The 18,108-nt window shown below is 39.8% G+C and overlaps 1 protein-coding gene across 3 annotated transcripts in view; it reads right to left on the bottom strand.

Annotated features, from left to right (window-relative positions):
• The window catches only part of fgf13a (fibroblast growth factor 13a), a 114,406-nt gene extending 101,419 nt beyond the window's left edge, over positions 1 to 12,987 (bottom strand). The window contains exons 1-2 of one of the 3 annotated variants that reach the window (XM_061725600.1): positions 12,750 to 12,987; positions 10,821 to 10,983 (exon numbers count right to left, since the gene is read on the bottom strand). In XM_061725600.1, the coding sequence (XP_061581584.1) occupies positions 10,821 to 10,869 (49 nt within the window). In that variant the 5' untranslated portion in view covers positions 10,870 to 10,983; positions 12,750 to 12,987. Of the gene's footprint in view, positions 1 to 10,820; positions 10,984 to 11,259; positions 11,818 to 12,749 lie in introns of those variants that run through there. The other 2 variants (XM_061725599.1, XM_061725602.1) reach the window with 2 other exon arrangements.
• Between the last annotated feature and the right edge of the window lie 5,121 nt (positions 12,988 to 18,108).

The following is an 18,108-nucleotide window of genomic DNA, read 5'->3' as shown; positions in this document are numbered from 1 at the left end:
TTTAAATTAAGCAAATAAAATCTTTGTTGACATTTTCATGAAATGCAAACTAAGCCAAAATGAAGCAGCAGCATGGCAAAAAAATTAAATAAAATAAAATAAGTACATCCAAACACACTGGAACAATTGATAAAAGGATGTAAGGCAGGTTGCTGGTCTCAAGTATTCAAGAGTACTTTCAAAAAATACCAAAAGGGAAAGACGTCAGCAATGTTCTCCAAGGCCCAATTCGTACGTACCAATCTGCTTGGGGTTATTAGGCCATCTTCAAGCAATCTTGAGTCCATCATTGTGCAGTGGGTAGGATTATTCATAAGTGGAAAATGTCCAAGGCAGTCGTCAATCTTCCCAGGAGTGGACATGCCAGAATGTTCACCCCAAGGTCAGATTACGCAATCCTCAGAGAAAGTCCCACGTGTTACACGTCTAACTCTCAAGGTCACAGTTAGCTTATTGAGTATTATAATTCATCACAGAACATTTAGAAAAGATTACACAAATATAACGTGTTTGGCATTAATGCCAAATGAAAACTGCTTCTTTCTGAAAGGAACATGGTTGTGCAGCTAAGATTTGTAAAGTTGCCTGTGAACAAAGTATAAGAATTCTTGGGTTCTGGAGACATGTCTCTTGGTTATTGGAGACAAATATAGTGTATGTGCGTCTGGCTATCTATAGAGCCCAAATACAGTACAATACATCAAACACGGTGGAGAAGGTGAGATTATTCTGGCTTGTTTTGCAGCCACAGGCTCTTACAGTATTTCATTTTATTTCTCCAGTAAGACCCAGTCTATCCAACTGCTTGGCTGAAATCTGTGCAACAGTTTAATTTTCCCAAGTACACTAGCAAAGAAAATGAATGAGGAAAAACCAAACAAATCATGAGTGTTAAGTGCCCAGTCAAGGGTTACATAAAGGGCTTAATCTCGCATCATACTCGCATCATCTTCGGCATCTCCGGCTTAAACAGCTGAGAATCTGTTCTGTAGGGCTAGATTTAAAAAAATCGATTTAATCGATTTGGAATCGCTTTCATTAAGTTTTTGCAATATCGATTCATAGGGCATTAGATTGATTTTTCCTACCTAACCGCGGATCATGTCAATGAGCTCTTTTTCCTGCACAAGAATCTGTGAGAAGTGACTGAGACTTGAGAGAGTTGTGTTTACAGTTCAATGTCCAATTTACACATTTGCACTTAAAACCTGTTGTTTATGGTGAAGAGGAAAAATAAAGGACATTTGTATTTTGCAACACTGTTGAGCCGTTTTAATTATTTAAGACCGGACTGCATCAAATCAAATCGAATCAAATCGTGATTCATGGATTCAGAACCTTATGAATCGAATCAATGTAGGAAATTGGCCACAATACCCAGCCTTACTATTCTGTGAAAGCTATTTTAAGCTTCTGACAGGGAAATCAATACAGTCGCTTGTATATTACAGCTGGGTCACAGCTTGATGACTTAAGGAAGTCCATTAGAACTGTAATTAGCTAAACTTGCTTACTCTTCCTCACAGCATTGGCTCTTAATTATATTCAAGTCCCAGCCAACTCGCCAGCTACTGACACAACTCAAGCCTCTTTACATCTCCGCTATAAAAACCTTTTATAGGTTATGGAGAAATCGCTGTTTCTGATCAACATTATGCTGCTCCTTCAATACAGTGGCACTAAATCACTGATTAGGAAATGTGTTCAATACACAAATTTGTTACTGGCTTTTAAAGTTATACAGACTTGGATTTTTTTAAAGTCTAAATACATAAACACAATTTTCAAGTTGGGTTATAATTAAACTAATAGTGTTTAAAATTGTCAAATCCAAGAGTTTCTTTTAGCTGAAAAACATGCAAAAATAAATTAACTTAACATGTAAGTTTTACCGGCGATAGAGATGGTGCTTCATTCTATCAAAATAAATAAATTAAGCCATAAATCCAATGCCTTTCATGCTTATTGTGCATTAAGCAACATTTACCAGGGTTTTTAAGATGCTGAGTGGAACATTTTTGACATCTGGCATTCCCAGAGCTCCAATTGTTACAATAAACACTGGATCAAGCTTCTTAAAGCCAATTTCAACCTCTTAAAAAAAAAAAAGAAAAATCAAATGTATTTTCCCCATTTGAGTCCATCAGGTCAGTTAAGGATTTCCCTCCTTTCTGCAATGACAGTTCTCCTGACTGAGATGAAACACAAATGCATGCTGAAGTAAAGCCCTGTCTGTAACTTGCTCATGCAATCAGCCGCAGGATTTGCGAAGAGCAAGCAGCGGACACAGTATTAGTGTTAACTATTCATTGCACGTTTGCAGTTGAGACAGGGGTCTGCTGCCCTGCATGGGTCTGCTGCCCTGCACGGGTCTGCTGCCCTGCACGGGTCTGCTGCCCTGCACGGGTCTGCTGCCCTGCACGGGTCTGCTGCCCTGCACGGGTCTGCTGCCCTGCACGGGTCTGCTGCCCCTGCACGGGTCTGCTGCCCTGCACGGGTCTGCTGCCCTGCACGGGTCCGCTGCCCTGCACGGGTCCGCTGCCCTGCACGGGTCCGCTGCCCTGCACGGGTCTGCTGCCCTGCACGGGTCTGCTGCCCTGCACGGGTCTGCCTGGTTAATTTTCACTACAGAGATTAAGGCTTTCTTGACCTTCATCACATTAACACCACATGAAACACATTCACCTTTCTCCATTTTACAAGGTGGAGCACCATTTGGGCTTTTTTCTTTCAAGCCTTTTGTATCAGGTAAAGTTGTAATAGAAGTGGGATAGTTTTATAGCAGTCAGTATGTTTTATCTGGCCCAAACCCAAGGGCATCATTTGCCCTTAACATCAGAACCACGAAGCCCGTTGGCCCGTCAGACTCTCAGGCCGGCTCCATTCCAACCAATAGACTTTCTTGTTTCTCCTGGTGCAACCTTATCTCTTGCCGTTCTGTCTTCACCTCAATTCCCTTTTTAGATATCGTCACCTTCAGCTGGACCAAGTCCAGGGGTGCATTTCTCAAAACCATCTGAAACAGTTGAAACCTCGCCAGTACGACACAGCTGCTTCCCGAAACCATAGTAGAAACGATGAAGGCAGTGATGTTTTTTCCAATGGAAAAGGTAACCGCAATCCTCAAAGATAACGAAAATGACCAATTTGCCCTATGGGCTGTCATTAGACAACAGTTGAGAATAATGTGATAATGATATGACCTGATGTGTTAGTCACATGCTTCTTATTTTATTTGACTTACTCTTCTTTTAGAGCTGGACCTGAACTGACGCTAGAGGCACCATCATTCTTAAAGTTCATCTGTACCAACCCTTCCCCCCTCCCTCTTTTTTTTATTTTTTTTATTTTATTGTATTGTTATTGTAATGTCTCTTTTTTTATTTATTGTCTTTGTCTTCACTTTGAAAAATAAAAAATTATAAATATTAAAAAAAAGAAGGTAGTGATGTTGGTTAATCGCACACATCAGGAATTATTATCATAAATACTATAGTAGTTCAGTCTGAGTTCATAGATTTGTTAGTTTAATCGTGTATCTCACGTCTGCCATTGTACAGGAAAAGTACCTCAGACCAATTATTAATTTTAAGCAAGATTTAAAAGGTAGACCCCAGCTATGAAACTTCTAAAAAAAAGCATTAAGACTCTGAAAGGATTATTTTACCAATGCCACTTAACTAGAAAAATGCCTGTCCCTTTAATCTTTGGCTTAGAAATATTTTAGTCAATGCTGCTCCAGTCCCACAAGACTCCGCACATGAGGTTTATGATGGTGATGGCAAACTGTTGGCTTCTATTGTGATAATGGGATACTGTTATTACCTCTGTGACCTCTTTCTGGTCCCAGTACTTCTCCACAGAGTCGGACATGGTCGGATTTAATGATATTTGGAACAGAAATTCAAGAACAGCCTAGCTTACCCTTTTATCTGTTCTCAATTTTTATTATTTCCCCAAAAATATAGAGCTTTAGTTAGCCAATTATAGTGAAATTCACATGATGTGTGCTTAAAGCCACTCTCCATTAAAAAAAAAATACCCTGCTGAAGATTTTCAGACCTTCGGCTGCGCATTATGTTTTGAGATAAATAAAGAAGTGGTGGTCCAGCCAGCTGCACAGCTGTATGCGAGCACATTCTTAAAATGAGCTTTCGGCGTGAAGACTTACAGACAAATGACTCAGTGCTGCCGACTGTTCAGCTGAACACATCAGCTCTTTCCTTGGTCTCAGATGATTAACAGCATTTATTCTGAGGCGACTCCATTAGCACTTAGAGTTGGATTGCTGCACGCCTGGTAAAAGTATTATATACTGTAGGGAGGAATTGATTCTGTATGCCATTTGTCTCCTCTGTACTATGAGTGTAAAAGAAGAATGAACAAAATACCATTAAAGTGTGCTCTCATCAAAGCAGGAGTGGAAATCAGATAAAGAAACATTTAAGGTCTATTTTCTGCTGATGTCATCTTTGTCCAATTTTGCAGATAATAGGCCATTTGGGAAAACTGTCATTGGGCCCACTCCGTTCTCCATTAAAGCTCTGATCTGATGTACCTGTAGACTCCTAACCTCATCTGGCTTTTCAGAATTAAAGGACAGAGAGCAAATGCGGCAAACTCCCTCTGAACATTTTATGATTCAAACCTTGTGGAGGGACATCATTTATTTGCCAGTTTGACACACATAACCACAATTACGGGGCATTACATCTGGATAGGATTAACAACTGAAGTATGGAGTGCATTTCTGGAACTAAATTGCAGTAATCCAAATAGTACAGGTAGCAGATAAAGGTGAATCTATTTTTCAGAGTTGTGATCCACACAATTACTTTGATGAATAAATTAGATAATTACCACAAGTCCCAATCAACATCAGTGGGCCGGTATTACATCTGAAACAGGCCACAGAAGTAGGCCACAGTGTTGAAATATTGTCACTGTTTGGTGCTTGATATTCCTAAAAACTCCTTAATTTAATATAACATAATATAATCAAGAATTTTCCAGCAGTCTTTGATTTTTTTTTTTGTCAAACTTCCTAAAATGTGAATGTCTACAGGAAATACTCTTAATTGTTACTAATACACACTACTGCTTTTTTAGTAACTCTATTGCACGTTAATATTCCCTTATATGTAAAACAGCACTGCAATTCTGAGGGGAACCAGATGTTTTAACACGTGTAGCCATTTGGTTTTTTTTTTGGGCTCTAGTGGCCCTTTATTGGAGATGCAGACTGGAAAGGGGTAGAGAGAGAGAACGGGGGAGACACGCAGCAAAGGTGCACGGGTTGGATTCGAACCCGCGACCGCTGCAGGAGGAGGACTGTAGCCTCAGTATATGGCCCGCTGCTTAACCCACTGCGCCACCGAGCGGCCCAGCCATTTGGTTAATGAAGATTAAAACTCAAAACCCTGCGAGTGACAATATTTGGACAGGAAGCAAATGACATGATCAACTTAATGTCGACCAAGAGAAGTATTACAAGAAATGTCAGGAATTAAGATAAGTATGGCTGAGAAAAGCAGACGGGATAGGGGGGGTCTGGAAAGACTGTGACAATCAGAAAAAAAACTGAGGGATGAGGGATGCTAATGACAAACTTCACTTGTTTTGTCAAAAACCAGATGAGGCATGTTGAAGATAAAATATGAAGGAAGTATTCACAAAGCCGTTCACATCAGATGACACACGGCTCTGTGGATTATCAGCAGAAAGCTGACTAATGCACCAGAGATTTTATGGATGGAACACTTCTGACAGCGATGACGTCAGACAGAAAGCGTTTTTCCAAATCACGAAAGGAAATACTGCAGGATGAAAATGTGTGTTTTGCTAAGAACATGTGGCCAAAATGCATTATTTTATCAAAAACTAATCAATGACACAGCCACAGCTTCAGAAAAAGGGCACAACTTTGTTCAAAAAAAGGATTTTAAAAAGGGATCAGAAGACCTGACAACACAAAAGACCAAGAACCAGAAGTCAATACGCTGATCGCAGGGGCATCCTGGGTCAGTCAGAAACTAAATCTGGCAAAGAAATCGAAAAGACAGGCCTCTGCATTCTCAAACGGCAATCAGCAAACAAGTGAAAGATGTGGAGTGGCAGATCACTGATGCCACTCAAAGCCAGTTTCCTCCAGGCAGGATCGCCGGATCTGCTTCAGTACCGGGAAAGCATCTGACAGGGGACAATTCCATCGCTCTGACATCATAAATACAATGTCCCCACCAACCCCATAAGACAAACTACTGGATATGTTAGGACATACTGTACTGTATAGCGGCGGCTTGTAGTTTAAATGTAAGGTTTTGGTCAAATTAACTTCTTTAAAACAAAACTAAATTGATGGGACTGTTTTCTTGGCCTGGCAGCTGTAACAATATACTATAAGTGGTAGATAAAAATTCATCATTAAGGTCATTCAAAAAAATGATAATTTAGTACAAGTATATCCGTGGAAAATTATGTAAAACTGAGTGTAAAACGCATGAAAAATGATAACAGTTAACCACATTCAAGATTTGCTTGGAGTGATTCTTCAAGCTGTATGATTATTTTGAGGGCCGCCAAAAGCCCTTGCGTAACCACTTGAGATCACACAACCCTGCTTGTGTGTCCATGCAAGTCTGCAGATTCCTGAGTGATCACAATGAACACTTGGCAGCTGAGGGTGGTCTCACTCCACCATCAATAATGGATTGGTCCACAACACAAAACATGGCTGCTTGGACATAAAGGCACAAAAACTGCAACTTGCCTTTTTTTGGTAAACTGTAATGTTTCTTCAAAAATGTTGAAGAAACAGACATAAGTGACGTTAAATATTGGAATAGAACGCCCAATGGTTTGAACCCCATCCAAGCCAATCTTCTTCAAAGACTTCACTTTTCAACTCCATCAGCCGCTGCCGGTTAGGGTTGGGCGGGGACCATAAATACTTGTTTGAATGCTGCCAGATATAAAGCAACACATAAAGTTAAATTAGACTTTAGAGCAGCATTTGCTGTTTACAAGATGACACCTTTTCCAGAAGCAGCCGTGCAGTTTTCCAATACGACAATGCAAAAATCTCATTGTGCACAGAGGACTAAAGTCTGCAGAAAAAGAGGGTATAATACTGGACTGGTCCTCCTGCAGTCTGTCCCGACAGGTTATATGTGGAACATTTTAAAACAAAAAAATAAATAAAAAAAAACAATGTCCGCCCTGTGCAGAAGAACATCTTAAGATGTGTTTGCAGGAAGGAGGGACAAAATGAAACTGAAACGCTTCATTGCTTGGTATCCTCAATGCCAGAATGGCTTTTACATGTTGTGACAGGAAACTGTGACATTACATGGTGATAAAAGCTTTACCGTCCCATCTTTTCTGGAAAACAGACACAGAAATGAAATGAAGCAAAGGGATTTTTTTTTTTTATAATCTAAGCTTTTTCTGATTTGGGGTTGTATTGTAAATATAAATACTCGAAGCTTTCTTGACCAAATGCTTCTTAAAAGAGCTTCTGAAAGCAAGAGATATGATGAGAGATCTTGATGACGCTGCGTGCAGATTTGTTGATACGATTAGAGCAGTTGTTGTGGTGGAGGGCAGAGCTGCCTGCACTGTGATTAATAAAGTCGCCTCAAACTCCTCTCTCGGAGTCCATTGATTCAGTGGTTGGCCCTGGGCCGAATAAATCTGCCTGCAGATATGCAAGACATATGCCTTCCGCTCATACGCTCATACCTGCGGTTTTGGGCAGGCATGACACGTTGGCTGACACTTGATGCCCAAAAGGAGTGTATATCAGTGGAGTGCACAAAGATGAAGTCTGGAGAAAGTGTCAGAAGTGCACCCGAAGTTACTTTCTCACATAAATTATTTACCTAAAAAAAATATGCAAAATGGAAATAAAATGTCATATTAAACTAACTGCCCAAGCTGACTCTGAATAAACGGACTAAATTGTAGAATTGCCAAGAGGGCAAACAGTTTGGGTGAAAATGCCTGCATAATTGATCCACAATGCATTGTGCAGCCCTGTTAAGGCAGCTATCTTGCTGAGGTTTCAGACCCTGGAAACACATCAAGCTGAGAGTGTGTACATCACGTACACTTTGACACATCAATTTGTCTGCACAACTAACAGAACATGATTCACTGGTGTTGATACTCTCCTCCTACCCCGCCATGTTTCTATCTCCCTCTTCTTTTCCCTGCAAGCAAGTTTTTAACGTGTACTACAGCAGGAAAATCAGTGACTGAGTGAGCCACCAAGACAGAGAACACAGATCCGTCATGAAACTCACAGGACTAAGAATATCGCTGGTGGCAAAATGTAGTGTTGTCACCAGCTGCACCGTGTTTGTGAAATGCATTTTGGATATGATAAGTATTCGGATCATAACAGAGGAAAAACATTACTTAATTAACATTTTGTTTGGAGCAAAGGTCAGGGAGCGTTTCTTGTGTTTTTGTACTATTTGTCCTCAGAACTTCCCCAGCATTTCCCAGAGGAGTATTGCCATATTACAGCTTTGTCAACTTTTTCTAAAAAAAAAAAAAAAAAACTACTTAGATGTTTCTGAACAAATTAGTGAGTTCAGTGTAAGAAAAACTGTAACAGTGGATTATTATAAATCAGCGTTGTGCTTACACATGGAACTGATGGAAAAGTTAACCTGTTAATAAAAAGATAATAATCTGGGATATTCATGAGTACTTATTGTTAGTTGAAAACTGGGTTCTGTTTTTGAAATGTGGTACATCTGTTCTTAAGGACAAAAAAAATAACAACAACAAAAAACGGGGACAGTCAAAAGCTTTTTTAGACCGACAGCTTGCAGAGAAAAGAGCAGTTATGGTGATAGCAGGTGGTTCTGGCATTAATGGACTGTTTCTCTGATATAATCTATGGGGCAGGTGGTTGTCAACACTGGTAGGGCCGGTAGTGATTGTCCCGCTGCATTTCATTTTCCTACTTCTGAGCCATTCAAGTCCCTGGTGGGGGGCATCTGGCCTCATGAGATCATCTCTGTGATTACAGAGATGACTTTTTTTTCCCTCTTATTTATTTTTTTTTTTTTAAAGCATCAGGGCCATGCCAGATATTGGCTTTGGCTGTGCCTCTGTAGAAAGGAAAAGAAAATCAAAAAATAGATCAGAGGTTTCAGAACATTCTGGTTGAGGGGAATATGTTTTCTTTCAGATCCAGATTTTGCCACCTGCAAAGCCATCAATTTTTTGTGAAAGATTTGAGATAATGTGGATGAGGAGGCCTTTAAATCAATTATTTTGAACATATTTTGGTCACTGTGCTTTGCCTAACATTGTGATATGGCACCTCAATGCTGAAACTGGTGTTTTGCTGTTGTTTTATAGTCTAGGGAAGCATTTTCTGATCACACTGGATGTCAGAAATACAAAAAAAAATGTCCCTAAGCCTCAGCACATTCATCACAGAAATGATCTTCAGAAGAACTTCAACAACGGGATTAATAAAATAAGGAAAAAATCTGATCATATAAGGCATGATCTTCCTAGCTCAATAGTTTATTTATGAAGTATTTATTTAGCAAGTTTTCTTAAAAACCCATTTGGATGGATAAAAAAGTCAAATTGTGGACAGGAGCTTCACAGATATAGTATCATTGTATTGTATGTGTCCTTTTGTAACATCAAGTAACATCATTACTTGTTGCAGTTCCGTCAAAATAAACCTATTACGTTATTGATTTGTTGTGAGCACCTTAAATGGAGCAGAAACGTGACAGCAGAGACATCCAACAGCTGTACTGTAAATAAGGGGGGAGGCTTAGATGGGGGATGCTGCCACAATGTTACTGTTGGTTATTATATCACACTCCACAAAGTCATGTTTAATTATTTACCATAAACACATCTTTGGATAATAGGGCTGTAAAAGACACAGTTTCCAATAAAGACAATAAATACTGTTTGACTTTAAAGACCTGAATAAATATACTGACAATAAAATAGTTTTCCAAACACAAACTATATAAGATCCATTATGTCGTGTATAAACGTGTATATTTGTTCTAGTTTTATTAAAAATGAGCACAAAGTCAAAGGTTTAAGCATAAATTGTAACGCGGAACCATAAATCAGCCTTTAATAATGCGTGTGCCCGTGCGTAAAGTGCCGCGCACTTGCGCGTATGGACAGGGTGCGATTATCCCCGCCACGTTTCTCTGGCAACCTTGTCTCCGCTCTGTCTCCATGGCAATGTATAGGCAGTTTACTTCCTTTTTCGCAAAGGTTTGGGCTCCCATTGTTACGCTACAGGTCAGGAGCTGCAGGCTACGCGACCGAAGAGGCGCCTGAGTTGTAGGAGTGATGAGAATGTGAGGATACTATGCGAGGAGAAACACAAAGGGACCTCTCAACGGGATCCCAGTGACACAATAGGATGCCAGCATCATCATTTCCACGTCGTTATTGGCTCCTTTCGATTAAGAAGTACACGTTTATTTACATTCTGTGACAGTGTAGCTGCAAATGACATCTCGTTTCCCCGTTTTAAAGCGATCACCGAGTCGATTGAAATACACATGTGATTTGAAAGCAGCTCATCGTGCAGCAGCGTGCAGGCCTGGCTGCAAACAGCAAATGATTTGCTCTCAGACTGACGGCCGTGCCACATGCATCGTGCTGGGAATGCTTCACCATCCAGTGGCAGCTATTGTTAACCTCAAAAGGGAGATATGAGCACCATGCAGGGAGTGAATGGATGCTTGTTCGCGTAAAAAAAAAAACCTGTGGTTCAGACATAAAGCAGTCTGTGCAAGGCAAGGCACGTCTCTTACCCTTGGAAGCATCCTTGTCTTCTTTAGGCTTCGCCACTTTTCCGCTCATAGATCCCAGTTTGGATGTGTAATTCCCGATTTAGGTAAGAATCGAAATCCCCTTATTTGCTCACTGTCCTCAATGAAATCCGTATGAAATGTTCCAGGTGCTGAGATAAGGGCTCTGTGAGGAGAGAAAAATCACATCATTTCTGTTCATAACACAACAAAGGGGTTCGGTGATGAGCATTGGATGTAGCCCAAACAAAGGACAGTGGGAGCTACTCTGGATGCAAGATGTTAATCAATGAGATGTCAATAAAAGCATCTATTGGTGGTCTCCTATCGCATGCACAAAAGAGCCATCATAGTTTGAAAAAAAAAAAACACCAAGAAGCTGGTCTGTGGGCTTTTTCCCCAAATCCTGGCCACTGGCTCCAAAAACCATACTTTAACCCACCTTATCTCCTCCACGTTTTCTGCCACATCAATGCACATTGATGAAAGGGATGGCTCCAACCGTGAATCCCGTTAAGAAAAATCACGACCTATAGGTACTCTACTGTAACAAAGAGCCAAAAAAAAAAGAGAGGCGCAAAAAAGCTGCAAGAGCGGAGCGCGCCGCGTTCCCCTTCAGTCAGGAAAAATACAAGTCAAAACATTGAAAGCGCAGCTATACCATCACACAAACCCCGGGAGAAACGCCATCCGACGCGGTTTCTGCGACCAGGTTTCGTCGTGTGTGGGGCTTCTTTTTTTTTTTTCTTCTTCTTTTTCTCCTGTCTCTCTCCTCCTGTAGAGTTGTGCTCCTGTGAAACGCTCAGCGGGAATCAACAGGATATAGGAGAGCGCTCCGCCCGCCAAGCAGAGATTCAAGCAGTGATTCAAGCAGTGGACATCCGCGGTTTGACCTCAGCATCAGCGCCGGGAGGAGACCGAGCAGAGACCGCAGATGCGCTCATGTTCTGAGCCGCGCGGTGGATGATGATGCGGGTGGAGGAATCACAGCAGGAGGAGGTGCTGCATGGCGCGCACCATCTTGCTGTTGCTCTCATTCAGCAGCAGCAGCCTTTGCAAGAATGTGTGTTATCCCATTCACGTCCAGTCCAGGCTGCATGTTCTGCTAATACACGAGCTGCAGCCTTTTGCTCTGCAACAATAGATCGATAAGAACAGCAGAATACAAAATAGAAGGCTATAGTAGGCCTCCGGGTTGATTACTTCATTCAACTATGAAACCTCTTTTTCCACGTGTTTTTTTTTTTTTTTTTTTTTACTAATAGTAGCCCGATGTGCAAAATAAGAGCAGATAGAAACAAAAAAAAAAGAATCACCAACATTGATTTAAACGCACTATATGGTTCTCAGGCTTTGTGTTGGAAAGTTTTGAGTTGGGGGGGGGGGGGGGGGGGGTGGCAGTGTCAATCAGGAATGTACTGATCGTTTTTCTGATATAAATATAAATATAAATCACTAGTGTGATATATTTTACTGGGCAGGTTATTTTCACAATACCGCAGCCTGTCTGCACTCGGATCTGTGAAAAATTGGACTGAAGATGTAGTCTGTATCAAACCATGAAAAATGATTGTTGATGCTTTCACAAGATTTTACACTATTATACTCCAAGCATTCTAGTACTTCTTATTTCCTTACTTCCAAGACATAACAAAAGAAACAGAACCCATAACAAATATCTTCACTTTCTACAATATATATATATATATATATATATATATATATATATATATATATATATATATATATATATATATATATATATATATATATATATATATATATATATTTCAGTGTTGTAGCCCACACTGACATGTCTTCACTACATGTCTTCACTAATGATTAAAAGTCAGTGTGCACAGCATGCCACTTTCCTGTGTTTTATATTAAAGGTTATGCAGCTTATGTAAGCTCTCTCTGTAGGGTCCTTACCTTTTAGCATGTGGAAGCCTAGAAGTTACACCTCATTCTTCATTTTAAGCCCTCCAGTTCCAAAAATGACCAACGTTGACAAAAGAAAGAATCCAAACTGATTTCACGTCTTCTTATAAAGTTTAGTGGGTACTATTGGAACTGATTTTTCTGTGTTTTTCTCTTTTTTTTCAGAAGTCTTGTCCAATCCCCAGATAGATTTGTTGAGGCTTAATGCTACATCACGGTGTCCTGCAGGTCTGTGGCACTCAGCAGCAACAGAGAAAAAAGACCTGTGGTGCGGCTTGAGGGTAACAAGATCTATCTGGCTATTTTTAGAGAGAAACAGGACCTCCTTAAAACTTTCTTCACATGCTCAAATCTTCCTGGGATGTTTACGGCACACTGTGGAGTCTTTTTACAGAGCCTGAAAGGGGCCAGTCATTTCCATTTTATCATATCATTTACAATGAATTCAGTTCAGCAAAATTAATTCAAATTAAGATAAATCAGTAAATCACTTTATATAATTATAAAGATATTGTTGTAATCACAATATTTTTGAATTTGTATCCCTTCTACTGTTTCTATACTTTACTTTTTATCTTAACAAACAGTAACCCGTTCACGTGGCTGTTTATTTTCACATGTGGTTGCCACTCATAAATCGTTTTAAAGACATCGTGACTCTAGCTGCCTTCCCTGATTGCAGCATCTTTTGCAAAGCACCTCCACCACACCGCAGACCTGCTCACAGGCAGGAAAAAAGTTAAAAAGCCTAAAGGCTATTCCCTGCATGCCAAACTGCACACATCCCAGTCCCACTGGGCATTGGCTCTATCAGAAGTCACAAAGCCCACTACTCCACTACTCCACTCTCTACGTCCCAGTGGGAGAGGGCAGTTGGCTGGAGGTTCTGAGATACTGTATAAAGAGCGTAGGTTAGAGAAGGTGTAAATGTCAGTGGGTTGCGTTCCCACTGTGCCCATGGCCTGTGGCCACCTTTGACCTTTCCAGCAAGACTCCACACTGAAGCATAGCATTCATCGGCAGACTGTTTGCGAAGCCCTGGGATGTGTTTGGTGCAACGCATGCAAACTTCTGACTCACACTGTGTCATCTCTGATGTCAGTTCACAGCTGTGTCCACCCATGTCACATGACAACCCTGAGTGACCTCTTTGTGAATGCTGAATGTGTCATAAAGGAGCGTTGCCCATACACAGACCACAAACTCAAATTATCACTGCAAGAAGGAGTGTACAGCAAAACAAAGGATGTGTCATCATACTCAATTTTACACAGCAGTGAATTGATGGGAAGTACTGCATGGACTAGCGGACTGTTGGGAACCAGGTGTAGCAACAGTTAGGTAGGTAAGTAAGAGAGTGTGTCAAAGAAACACACATTTATGGACCCATGAAAGAAATAATGTAAGTGCACAAATATTGGGGGGCATTATAGTTCTTGCCATGGTCAAGAACATGATAAATGGCAGTATTTCTGCAATAAACAGCACCTTTAACTCGTGTTGCTCCACACTCATGCATCATCTGAAAACCAATATCGGAAAAGGATCCGTTACAAGAAAAACATTCATAATCTTACTCAAACAAACAAAATGGTACACTTTAGAGTCTTGTTTTGTCCCATTAAATCATCCCCTATGGCAACTATCAGGGTAACACAGCAAGTGCAGCCCAAGATCTTTAAACAATGAAATGTTATTTATCTCAAAGATCAATTCATGTTTATGAACCTGACATTGCAATGTTAGTATGAGGGGTGTATATTGTGAGAAATATTTGAATGTAACTGTTCTAGGCTACATGGAAATACATTTTATGGAAGTTAAAGAGTTTCTACAGCACAACTCATTTTACCTGTGTTAAAATGTGTCCTAAAAAAGATGCCGTGCTTCTCTCACAGTAATATGCAGGAGTCATATTATACCTGTCAGTGTGAAAATAACAACCAGTGATTGGTTAGTTGTGTGATGTAGATTTTTCTTACTACCCTAAATCTTAATTATTAAGATCCCATTCATAAAATAAGGAAAAAATCTGATCATATGAGGCATGATCTTCCTAGCTCGATAGTTTATTTATGAAATTCATAAAATGTAAGACAGATATGCATATTGACTTATCCTTCAAGGCTACAGTGCTCTGTAGAGGACACTCATATTGGGGAGGATTGTTACATTTGTGCTTTTGGGCGGAATAATTGTTATTTCCTCGAGCTACGGATGATGTCATAAGATGACTCGGTATTCCAGGGAACAATAAAACACTTAAGGTATTCCTCTGACATTTTCTGAAGGCATTTCATGGTTTATATTTTTTAGCTTTGTGGATGTCTTCTGGGTACTGTGACATATCCAACATCTATAAATCACATAGTTTGAGGACTAAGAATAGGTTACTAATGGATTCAAGTTAGGATACCAGTTGAACTTACATTTCTCAGATTTATGATCCCATGAACACTCACAGCAACCACAGCAAGTTCATATTAATCTGTACTTTTGACAGATACACATGCAAAGGAAGTTCAATGCTTTTCCTCCCTTTCAGATCCTTGAATTTATAAAAGAAATGTCAACATGGTTACAGATTTGTAAGAGGTTCTCGGCTGTTTCGTGGTCATCTGCTTCTCCTCTTCATGATACACTGTACATTTTTCTACTTACTCGTCCATCTGGATACATAGACGTGTCTATGTATGAGGCAACACTGTGAAAGTTTTAGGTTATTTATAAAATAGTCTTCTATTATCCCATTGAAATAGGCACGGATCTTCATCTTTGTCATAACGTGCACAATGTCTAGCTAAAACTCCAGAGTAAACTTCTGCATGGTGCTTTCACTGACAGGCAAGTCATCCATGCCAAGCTGCTGGATTTTGGACCTTTCGTGATAACAGCTTGGATGGTCCTACTCATCTTTGGCACATAGAATCCAGCATTTGTTTTTCCCAAAAGCCGGCTGAAACACGGGCTCATCCCACAACAAAAAACATGCCCGCTATATTTTTGTCCATCTGACATGATCGCGTGTATCGAGAATTCAGCAGCATTTCTGTGATATATAATGTTTTTCATAATGTGATATAGTTTCACAACCATTTAAAGTGAAAATAGTTTTAAAATGTGTAGACCCACGAGGCTACACTTCAGGGCTGTCTGGGGCCTCGCAGGTCACACACATCCTGCAGTGGTTTCCAGCCTTGTCTTTCATGTCCCCATTATTCTTTTCGCAGTGTTACAAACTTAGATGTTGAAACACAAATTCCAAGGTCACAACCCAAATTTGCTTAGAGAAACTCAGACTTCAGTGAATGCTCAATCAAATAAAGTGATGTCACAAATTAAATCAAAAATATGATGATGTTTCAGTTTTATGCTTTTTTTTTAACAAAAGTAAACACCGGCAAAAGTCCACCACCATTTCATCTGGGAAATTGCAGAAAATGCTTCAGTCTTTAATCATTGTCATACTGTAATAAAATGTCCACAGCAAAAAAAAACAACACTTCCGTGCTGAAATGAATTACTGTCATGACTAACCCAGCACTATGTTCGAGCGTTAATCTCCCTCCAACCTCTCCATGTCTGTCCCTTAGAGCAATCTTTGGGAATAATCCCTCACAGCCACATTACTTGTCCATAAATACCGTATAACGCTGAATAATTTTTAGTCCATACAAACACCAAATCAACCACTGTCACTCCAGTGTTGTTATGAAAGCACACCCCTGTGCAGCTGATTCATATGCAGCTCAAAGTGCAGATGAGCCACATGGCAGATCTTTGCAAGTGGGAGTTTTTTTGTTTGTTTTTCCAGCTCCATCGATGAACACACACAACCACCAGAATAACTACAAAAAGCACTTGAAAATAAGTCTTACAAAATAAATGAATAAAATAAAAAACAACAGGGCCTTCTGTCAGCATTATGTTGATTATGCTGTAACCACACAACCTATCAAATATTTGCAAATTAAACTTATTTTCTTTAAATCAGAACAGTAGGCTATTATCAAGAAATTAAGAAAAATATATTTAACAACAATGCCACACTTAAGCGTTAATTTAGTTCCTTAAAAAAAACTCAACAAAAAAAATCAACAAAAAAGAAGGAAAGAGGCGAAAAAACCTAAATTATGTGAAAATGTTATTATTCACATGACCTAAAGGAGAAGTGATTTTACTACCAAAAAATATGCCTGAATGTTTCTTTGTCTTGGTCTTTGAAATGGAGGCTTTCTGAGAACATCAGAAAAGCAAATACAGCAAATACAAAACAGCTGTCAATAATTCATGATGTCATTGTGAAATGTCAGATAAAGAAAATGATGAAGCCACTTCCCAGATGCGGTGCTGAGAAGAAACCCAGAGAAGTCTGAGGAGGCTCATGTGGATTCATGCACAAATATCCAGCATCACATGGTTTCAGTCTGCATCATCCGCTGCACACTGATCCAAGCAGGTTTCCATGAGCAACCGCTAAAGAGGACAGCGCTAGGGAAACGATTACGGATTAACATTTACAATAGACAGCCAGAAGTAAAACAGGTAAACCCTGCTGTGGACCTGCGTTTCTTCCTTTGGCATTATAAATGTCATCAAAGTAAAATAAATAAGATTATTTTATAAAAATGTAATCAAAGTTATGATGAATCAGTAGCTTCCTAAACATTTGAGAGCAAACTGCACAACTTCTATCTTATGATGAAAAACTTGATGTACACATCCAACCGTGCAACAAATGGTTAAAAAGTAGAAGTTGGACCGTTTTAAATTTGACCAATTATGTGTCCTGGCATAAATGCTATTGAAAATATCTGTATAGAGATTAAATCTGCCATCCCTGCATAGCTGTAGTCTTAAAATAATCCAGTTCTGAAATGAGAGCAATACTATGAATCCGGTGTCTGAGCTGGTATACTGCTACTGTTTGATGTACCGCTCATGTGAGCTAAAAAACACTGCAGTGTTTGCAGAGGTGCACAAGTAGGCGCTGGGGTGAGCTCCCACAATCAATCTATGAAACATGTAGTGAAAGGTTGCACGGCAATGATTTTTTTATTTATTCATGTATTTATTTGTACTCGCTAGGGTTAGTCACTGTAGTTGCTGAATCAAGACCTGAGTGTGGGTGATGAGCGAATCAGGCTGGTTCCATGACAGAGGTGCTGATGACAGCGGGTGCAAGCCCAGATCAATAAGGCCAGTGTTCAGAGAACCTCACTCTGTTGTGTTATTATCACAAAACTTGTCTCTGCTCTATTTTTTTTTTCAGGGAACAATAAACACTGAATTTGAAAAAAAAAAAAAAAAAAACAGCAGTAGTGGAGTTGTTATTGATTTTTCTGTTCAT

This window comes from Cololabis saira, chromosome 7 (genome assembly GCF_033807715.1).
Source record: "Cololabis saira isolate AMF1-May2022 chromosome 7, fColSai1.1, whole genome shotgun sequence".
Classification (NCBI taxonomy): Eukaryota; Metazoa; Chordata; class Actinopteri; order Beloniformes; family Belonidae; genus Cololabis; species Cololabis saira.
Note: the sequence above shows the minus strand (reverse complement) of the source record. Positions and strands in the feature narration are given on the sequence as shown.